Source organism: Microchirus variegatus (genome assembly GCF_963457635.1).
Source record: "Microchirus variegatus genome assembly, chromosome: 11".
NCBI classification, from domain to species: domain Eukaryota; kingdom Metazoa; phylum Chordata; class Actinopteri; order Pleuronectiformes; family Soleidae; genus Microchirus; species Microchirus variegatus.
In genome coordinates, this window is record NC_139812.1 from 16,574,635 (window position 1) to 16,584,283 (window position 9,649).

The 9,649-nt window shown below is 44.8% G+C and overlaps 1 protein-coding gene across 1 annotated transcript; it reads left to right on the top strand.

The window, feature by feature from the left end:
* Nucleotides 1-321: 321 nt before the first annotated feature.
* nolc1 (nucleolar and coiled-body phosphoprotein 1) lies at nt 322-7,787 on the top strand (the record flags this gene model as incomplete). The annotated part of the gene is made up of 13 exons (XM_083897384.1): nt 322-432; nt 734-789; nt 1,364-1,524; nt 1,631-1,734; nt 1,846-1,966; nt 2,073-2,188; nt 2,344-2,497; nt 2,859-2,987; nt 4,089-4,325; nt 4,455-6,671; nt 6,865-6,992; nt 7,074-7,157; nt 7,257-7,787. 13 exons carry the CDS (start codon nt 322-324, stop codon nt 7,413-7,415), a joined length of 3,777 nt encoding a protein of 1,258 aa, XP_083753510.1. The 3' UTR covers nt 7,416-7,787.
* Nucleotides 7,788-9,649: the final 1,862 nt, after the last annotated feature.

The window sequence follows — 9,649 nt, forward strand, 5'->3', positions numbered from 1 at the left end:
GAATAACCACATATATTAAATTCTTTTTTCTTTTCTTTTTTTTACATAAAAATAAAAATTAAGAACCGTAAAAAGAAATGCGGAGATGTCTCACTCTACTTTCCTTTCCTGATACCACCGAGCATGCATTATACTTTTTTAAAAAGCATCTTAACTTTCTAATATATATATATAAAAAAGAAAAATGCAGTGTCATTGTTTATTTATTAATGATTTTCTGCCCGTCGCATAATGTTCTTATCTTCTCCTCCAGCATCTACGTCATCTTCATGCGCAGCCGACTTCCGGGCCTTTCCTCCTTCCAGAAGAAGCGTGTTGAAGATGGCGGAGAAAACCTCAGTGCCGAGTGATCTTTACAAATGCGTGTATTCATTCTTGCGGGATAACAAGTTCGCCAAGGCGGCGGAGCAGTTTCTGAAGCAGACCAAAGTGGTAAGAGGCCGCTGTTGTTGCGTCTCACAGCCGCGTGGACGTTGTCTTTTCAGAAAGGGCGCTGATGATGCGGAGTTGGCGCACGAGCTCCTCTCGGGAGCGTGCGGCCGGAGAAGTTAGCACGTGTGTGTGAGAAGGCTCGTGCGAAAATTGTTAGAATAGACAAACGTATTATTAGCAAACGGTGTCTCAGCTGACACTCCTTTGTCCCGAATGTTAAAACATATCATAGTATATTGAATATATTGTGAGGGACACTCTTGTACAGGGAATTTTAACTGTATGTGTTTTTCCTCTGCAGACTCCACAAGACAAGAACGAAGAAAACCTCGTTAACATCTTCAACTTCTGGGTGAAGTGAGTTGTTTAGATTTATTACATAATGTACCTTTAACAAGTTAAGTAAACAAAAAGTTAAGTAACTGAACTCACCAATAACAACAGTACAGCCAAAATATTTGCATTCAAAATATATTGGCGCCACCAACCGCCGTCTACCAATCATTGCAGTCAGTTAAGTCTCAGCTACCGAGCAACCATGGGTTGCCAGTTACGTCAGAAAACGAAACTTTAAAGACCTCGGTAATTTGAATTTGAATGTAGTAACTGTTTTTGGCCACATTCTTACATATGGCACCTTTAATAGAGATTATAACAATACAGATTAACCTGAATGTGCATGTCCTAAATTTAAAAAACGTGCATTTTTACAGTCACTGCAGTCCCAGTAGTATCTCAAACTGAATTTGGTTTCTGAGCAGCAGCACAAGGATTTGTTCCTTGCAGGCATCGGTCGATCCTATGTTCAGTTTATAGAGGGAACCACTCAAATATAGTAAAAACGACAAATATAAGCTGCTTGTTGTTTTATGAATGATACATGAATAGTATTTCATGATCCAGATTAACCTTGCCATCACTGTCTTTGTAGGTCTCCTGAAGCCAAGAAAAGGAAAGCGCCTTCTAATGCTGAAGCTGCGAGCACTTCCTCAGCCAAGAAAGCAAAAACCACAGCAGAGAGCTCCAGCAGTGACGACTCGAGCAGCGAGGATGAAGGAGCTGTTGCAAAAACAACAAAGATCGCCCCTGCAGGTAATGAGTCTGTTTGACTGAGTCGATGAGACTGGTTCATTCTGTTGAAACGTGGTACACAAACAACAACATATTCACTCAATGTCCACTCCTCTGTTTGTTTTAGCAGCTGCTAAGGTCCCTGCTAAAGCAGCCGCAGCTGCTAAAGCTGCATCCAGCAGCAGTGAAGACTCCAGTGACTCTGAGGAGGAAAAGAAGACTCCTGCAAAGGTAGGAGTAGGAGGCGACATCCATGGGAAAGCTGCAAACTATATTTAGAAATTGCTGTAATTTTAAAGCCACCAATCTCTGTATTGTTATTGTAATATTTTCTGCTTCTAGGCTCCGGTGAAGCAGGTTGCTCCGGCTCCTGCTGCAGCAAGCACGAGAAAGAAGGACAGCAGCTCTAGCAGTGAAGAATCTGACTCTGATGATGCGCAGCCTGCGAAAGCCCCCGCGTCACGTCAGTTTATTGTCAGATGTCGTTAATATTGACGTGAAATTAAGTTGATGATGAAAATGTGTTAAATCGACGTGTCATTTGTGTCTCCTAACAGAAGCCAAACCAGGTGCAGTGACAAAATCCAAACCGTCTGCTCCCGCTAAGGGCCCAGCTCAGAAAAAGCAGGAGCCCAGCAGCAGTGAAGATAGTTCCTCTGATTCTGAAGATGACAAAGCAGCTAAGGTTTGCTAAATAATCTGGCAGTGTATTATTATAATTATATGATTTTGATTATATGCAAAGTTTATAGTGATGTTATTGACCAAGGCCAACGAAACCCTAATGGATGTGTGTACATAACATCAGACTTTAACTGCCAATGTCATTTGTTCTTATAGGCTCCAGTCAAAGCTGCTCCAGTCAAAGCTGCTCCAGTCAAAGCTGCACCAGTCAAAGCTGCTCCAGTAAAGGCTGCAGCTGTTGCAGCTGAATCAAGCAGTGAAGACTCTTCATCTGAAGATGAGGCTCCGCCGACCAAAAAAGCCAAACCAGGTGTGTTTTATCTTTTCCAGTGTTGTACATACAATGTCTTACGCATCATATTTAACAATGTCATGCTATTAAAGACGTGAAAACTATTTATTTTAGTTATATAGTTACTTATTTTTCCTCATTATGAAAGTAGATCAGGTTTCTTTCTTTTGTTTATACTTGTCAGGACCTTGTTGATTATGGTGTGGCATATAGAAGCTATATGCCAGTTTTTCTTGATGTTCAGTTCCGGGCCAACAATTTTCATTTTGGTGCATCCCTACCTTCAATGATATTAAACAATAGACATATTGTGTTCTTACACCAAGTCCTTCTGTAACGTGTCATGATGCTAGTCCACTTCCTTCTCCTGTCTTTTTAGGAGCGTACAGTGCGGTTCCACCTCCCGCTTCAGTCCAGAAAGCACCAGCTAAACCGGCAGCGAGCAAGGCTAACCCCGCTGTGGCCAAAGCCGTGGCAAAGAAGCAGGAATCGAGCTCTGACAGCTCAGGTAAGAATTTGGTTTTCTTAACTCTTTTTCTTAACGCCATTTTCAGAGCAGAGCCTCCCATATTGCCAGCCGTTTTCGAGCATTTTGACCCATCTTTCGAGACCCACATAATATTGTGTTCTAGGAAAATATAAACGCTGAAACTACCAATAGAAAGAATAGACTTTCTTCTTTCATCAGGAAAAAAAAGTATGTTTCTACCTGTTTTCCGTTTTTTAGTAATCGACATTAGAATATAGGCTGATTTAACCAGAAACACAGTTTTTGACCAAAAACCGGAGAAAACAAGCGTTTTGTGAAAAGAAGCATTTCAAGCAGATCAGAGACTTTGAATATATTTTGCTTTAGTGACACCTCAAACATCTGAACAGTGTTTTCCTTCTATAAAACAAATACAACACTTATAAAATGCTTTTGATGGCAAAACAATCATTTATTTACAAATGTACTTCATATCAACAACTTTTACATCTGACAAAAAACCTTTTCCCTATGTATATATGTTCATGTGTGTTTGTGTGTGAGTGTTCTCAACAATCAGAAAGGGCTTTTGATGGCAAAATAACAACTTACTTACAAGATTCGTCAGTTGAGACAACACGCGAATACACGGGACGGAGAAATGCGGCTCTCACCGCGTCACCGCGGGTCCTTTTTTGAGTCCACACGGCTCTGTAAACTCCCTCCTTTCATGATCGCGCACAGATCCATAACTCCCTCCTTTCATGATGGCTTTGATCGCCCTCGTCACCGCTCCATTCACGTCCCTCTTCTTCACCAACCTTCCACGACACATGCTCTGTTCAGCGTGAGCTCCCTCAGCCTTTCCTCTTCTCTATCGCCATTTTCTCAGTCCACATCTCTGTTCTTCTTCTTATGATATATGCTGATCACCCATCCAAAAAGAGCTGTACTGCCATCTACAGGTTCAATTCGTCATTACACTTAGTTTACAGCTTTGATATTGAGAGACAACCTCCACCAGAGTGTCTTGTGCCCCCCCTGGCAAAAAACGTGTATACAAGTCAATGGCAGTGAACGTTCGAGAGCAGATTGACGTGTATACGTTAATGAATGAGTTAATGCCCATGATCACTCTAGATTCAAGCTCAGATGAAGAGGAGGCAAAGAAGCCACCCACCAAAGTCACCCCAGCCAAACCTGCCCCAGCTACGGCTGCACCTGCTAAAAAGGACGATTCAGACGAAGATTCATCAAGTTCAGAAGATGAAGAGGCGGCAAAGAAACCTGCAGCAAAGGTGACCCCAGCAAAGGTCACAGCTAAACCTGCTCCTGTCAAGACCACCCCAGCTAAAAAAGACAAGTCATCAAGCTCAGGTAAGACATTTTTTATATTTGTATATAAATGCCTCTACCTGTTTTATTAGACCAAAGACAATACAGTCAGTTGTGCACTGGTACGTCATGTGTATCAAAATGTTCATATGTTGGATTTTCTTATCTCAGATTCAGACAGCAGCTCTGAAGATGAAGCTCCTTCAAAGCCTGCCACTAAAACTGCAGCCCCACCAAAATCTCCTGCTGCCCCCAAACCCCCCAAAAAAGCGGCAGAGAGCAGCTCGGGTTCCTCTGACTCCTCTGACAACGAGGAAGAGCCGGCAAAAGCAAAGCCAGCAGCCAAACCAGCTGCCAAGCCAGCCACCCCAGCTTCAAAGCCTGCTACACCTGCAGCAAAGCCCGCTGCTGCAGCAGATAGCAGTTCTGACTCCGACTCATCCTCTGAGGATGAAGAACCAGTCAAGTCTAAAGCTGCAACCCCAGCGGTAAAGCCTGCAGCAGCAAAGCCTGCAGCAGCAGAGAGCAGCTCCTCTGACTCTTCTTCTGAGGATGAAGAACCAGTCAAGTCTAAGCCTGCTACACCTGCAGCTAAGCCTGCTACACCTGCAGCTAAGCCTGCTACACCTGCAGCTAAGCCTGCTACACCTGCAGCAAAGCCTGCTACACCTGCAGCAAAGCCTGCTACACCTGTAGTAAAGCCTGCTGCTGCAGCAGCAGAGAGCAGCTCTGACTCTTCTTCTGAGGATGAAGAACCACCAGTGAAAGCCAAGCCGGTAGCAGCAGCTAAACCTGCTACTCCGGCCAAGAAGTCTGCTACGCCGGCCAAGAAATCTGCTGCACCTGCAGCAAAGCCTGCAGCAGAGAGCAGTTCAGACTCCTCTTCTGAGGATGGAGAACCACCAGTGAAAGCCAAGCCAGTAGCAGCAGCTAAACCTGCTACTCCGGCCAAGAAGTCTGCTACACCTGCAGCAAAGCCTGCTGCAGCAGCAGCAGAGAGCAGTTCAGACTCTTCTTCTGAGGATGAAGAACCACCAGTGAAAGCCAAGCCAGTAGCAGCAGCTAAACCTGCTACTCCGGCCAAGAAGTCTGCTACGCCGGCCAAGAAATCTGCTACACCTGCAGCAAAGCCTGCTGCAGCAGCAGCAGAGAGCAGCTCAGACTCCTCTTCTGAGGAAGAAGAACCACCAGTGAAAGCCAAACCAGTAGCAGCAGTTAAACCCGCTACCCCAGCTTCAAAGCCTGCTACACCTGCAGCAAAGCCTGCTGCTGCTGCAGCAGAGAGCAGCTCAGACTCTTCTTCTGAGGATGAAGAACCACCAGTGAAAGCCAAGCCAGTAGCAGCAGCTAAACCTGCTAAGCCGGCCAAGAAATCTGCTACACCTGCAGCAAAGCCTGCTGCTGCTGCAGCAGAGAGCAGCTCAGACTCCTCTTCTGAGGATGAAGAACCACCAGTGAAAGCCAAGCCAGTAGCTAAACCTGCTACCCCAGCTTCAAAGCCCGCTACACCTGCAGCAAAGCCCTCTGCTGCAGCAGCAGAGAGCAGCTCAGACTCCTCTTCTGAGGATGAAGAACCACCAGTGAAAGCCAAGCCAGTTGCAGCAGCTAAACCTGCTACCCCAGCCAAGAAGCCTGCTACCCCAGCTTCAAAGCCCGTTACACCAGCAGTAAAGCCAGCAGCAGAGAGCAGCTCAGATTCTGACTCTTCTGATGATGAAGAACCACCAGTGAAAGCCAAGCCAGTAGCGGCGGCGAAACCTGCTACCCCAGCAAAAAAGCCCACTACTCCTGCATCAAAGCCTGCAGCAGCAGAGAGCAGCTCAGATTCTGACAGCTCAGCCTCTGAGGATGAGGCCACCAAACCTGCAGCCAAGAAGCAAGCTCCAGCTAAAGCAGTGGTCCAGAAACCTGCTGCTGCTACTGCTACTAAGACTCCTGCTGACTCCAGTGATGACAGCTCCAGTGATGAGGAAGAACCCAAGAAGGTTGCACCACCACCCAAACCCACAGCCACAAAGGCTGCTGCTGCTCCAGCAAAGAAGGCCAAAGAGAGCAGCTCTGAATCTTCAGATAGCTCCGACTCCGAGACCAAGGTCACCCCTGCTAAACCTGCAGTCACCAACGGCAAAGCAGCAACACCCAAGGCAACCAGTTCAGCAGCCAAGGCTCCGGCAAAAAAAGAGGAATCGTCCAGCGACAGTAGCTCTGAGGAGGAGGAAGAGGCCAATAAAAGTACAAAGGTGACCAAAGCACAAACACCTGCTGCAAAAGCAAAGACGACTCCAGCAGCTAAAGCCAAAGAGAGCAGCAGCTCCTCAGAAAGTTCATCAGACGAGGAGAAGGCACCACAAAAAGCAGCCACAGCGCCCACCACTCCCACTACAAACGGTACGTCTCGAGCAAATACTGAGCATGATGTGGCTATAAAACGGAAAGATTAAAAATGCATTTAGGAAAGAGCCTGCAATTACACACTTTTTATCGACGAAAAAGAATTGTGTGCTTTCATTCATTTTAGGTTTGTGAAACACTTGTAATGTTAACTGGCATACAATATGTTTTTTCCTCTGTATTCATGTAGGTACCAACGGAAAGAGAAAAAAGGATGACGAATCTTCAGAAAGTGAAGAGGAAGAGACGGAGGCCGTGACACCAAAAAACAAAAAGGCAACAACTACGCCTCAGACTTTCCCTAAAGCCAACAAGAAGGTAAGACTGAAAATGTGCTTTTAGTCAAGTGTAGTAGATAGTGTAACAGATTAAATTTGATGGAAACAACTTGTCTTTTAGTCTTCCAACGTACCTTTCCGTAGAATAAGAGAGGAGGAATATGATTTGGATCCTCGTCTCGCAGACAACTCCTTTAACGCAAAGGTCGGTTCAGTTCAACTTCGCACAACAGCATTGCTTTAGATCGCTGGGAATACGCAAATAATTTACCATCATGTTCACTTGTTTTTTTTGTCATTGTAGTTTGGAGCCAGAGGGGACTGGGGAGAGAAAGCGAACGACGTGCTCAAGTTCACAAAAGGCAAGTCTTTCCGCCACGAGAAGACAAAAAAGAAGAGGGGAAGCTACCGCGGCGGCGCCATCTCCACCACGATCAACTCTATTAAGTTTGACAGCGATTGAGCGCCTCATCTTCCCGATTCCTCACACTTGAACTCTGTTGTCCCTGTGTGATAAAGACTACCAGTTGTCTGGTTCCTCCCTCCACATCCAGTCTGTCGTCGCCACCCCAGCAAGTTCAGTGACCGAGAAACGGTAAAACCCGAGCCGGCACCAAGCGTTTTTGTCAGTAGCTGCTCCGGGTCTGTTATGGAAACGGTTTGTTTGTCCGATGAGGCAACAGGAGAAAGTCGTACCCAACTGTGAATGCAGACTCGGCTGTTTGACATCTGCATGACATCATTACACTTATAGCCACTAGGTGGCTGCACTGTACACCACCTGCTGATGGTAAAAGTACAGTCTCTGTTGGGCCCTTTTTTCATTTTGATTTAATCATGCATGTTGCTCTTGAATGATGTTATTCTTTTTGGGAGTGGGAGGGGGAGGGGGGTAACTTTGGTAACTAACTTCATTTATGTGTGTGAATGACAAACATCCCAACTCTTCTTTGTGTTTATAAAAAAAGGGCTATTAACTTCAGTGGGTCAGATTCTAAATGGGTTCTTTGTTAATTTCTGTGTGGCCATGTTTAAATGGGAGCGGGTGTGTACTCTGGGTATTTTTTCTTAATTCTACATTTATGCATTTGAGTAGAGCTGAGTTTTATACCGTGTATTTATTAAGTTTTATTCCATTCTGACCTTAAGGACCTCCATTGCTTGTTCCAAGCTAACTTCAAGCCATTTTGCATTTGTTCGTCGTGACGTTAGGATGCCTCGGTCACACCCGTCGTTCTTCTGTTTATTATTGGTATTGATTGAATCGTTTATAAATTCAACAGCGACCCATGATTTTCTCTCATTTGAATTTACTGTATGTACTTGTAATTTTTACTATTACTTTGTGTAGCTGTAATTAAAGACTTAAGTAAAGTAAATTCAAACGTTGTGAATGTACTTCTGGCTGAGCACTAGGTGGCAGTGTAACACAAGAAGCGATACCTTTTTCTTTTCTTCCTTGAGGCTGTGGATCAGTGTGAGTGGCTGCCATGTCCAGGCCCTAAGGTCTGTTCATCTTTGTCTCTTTGCTGAAAATGGTGGTAGATTTCTTAGATTTTAACTACAAAAGAGAAGCAAGGGTTATCAGGAATTGCAATGGTAACTGTCTGAAATGGACACTCCCCCAATTTAATAGAACAGAACATCTACCATTTACAGTTCAGTAATAAGAGGACAGAGTTGCACAGGGAAAGACTAATTGTCATATCTCTGGATTGGATGTCACATTGTGGAGTAAAGACTTATTATGGGGAGCGAAGGACTTAACATTTCTGGTTACCAGAAGGGATGTAGGCTTTTTTTTTTTTAACCTGGAGTTTGCATGTTCTCCCCGTGTGTGCTTGGGGTTCTTCCGGTTTCCGCCCACACTGAAAACATGCAGAGATTAATTGGACACTAAATGTGGTGCGAATAGTTTCTCTGTGTAGGCCTGGTGACCTGTCCAGGGTGTACCCCCCCTGGCACCAGCAGCCCCCACGACCCTCATGCGGAGGACAAAGTGGATGAAAGGGGATCTTTTGCACCTTCTGGAGCTCAAAGGCTCAAATTGGCCAGAGGATGGGGAGATACATGCTAGGATACTCTTCCTTCTCTTCCTTGTCCTCTTGGTAAAGAGTTGGATCAAAGGCTTTAGGGATTTGCACCGACACAACCCTGGGCAGTGAGTTCTGGGATCTTCAGCTTATGTGACCATACTGGCAGGAAAATAGAAAGTTCATAATTGATATAGCTATCCTAATTGAGTGGGCTGTAGGTGCCAAGTAAAGGGATATTAAGAGTAAAAGGAGTGGAAAAAAAATCTTAGTCCAATTTGTTTCCATCTTATTCGGCACCTGCACTTTAGAAGCAAACTCGAGCGAAAGCAGTGGTGGAAAAACCCACCTCTGGGTCTAAGACTGCGTTAACACCGTTTCTCATCAAAATCTGTAAGTTCGACCATGTCCTCTCGAGGGATTCTGAACCATGGACGATGTGGTAGTCTGAAATTATTGGAGCAGCTCCTCTCATCCCCTGCTCTGATAAAGATAAAAATAGGTCAGTCTTGACTGTGACAATGACATTTTTTTCCTTTAGACTTGCGTGAACTGTATTTAATTTAATTTAATAGGTTTGTTATTCTTGTGTATGCTCATGATACATGACATACAGTTCAATGACGCATACAGATTTTACTAAGCACGCAGCCTGAAGAACAGC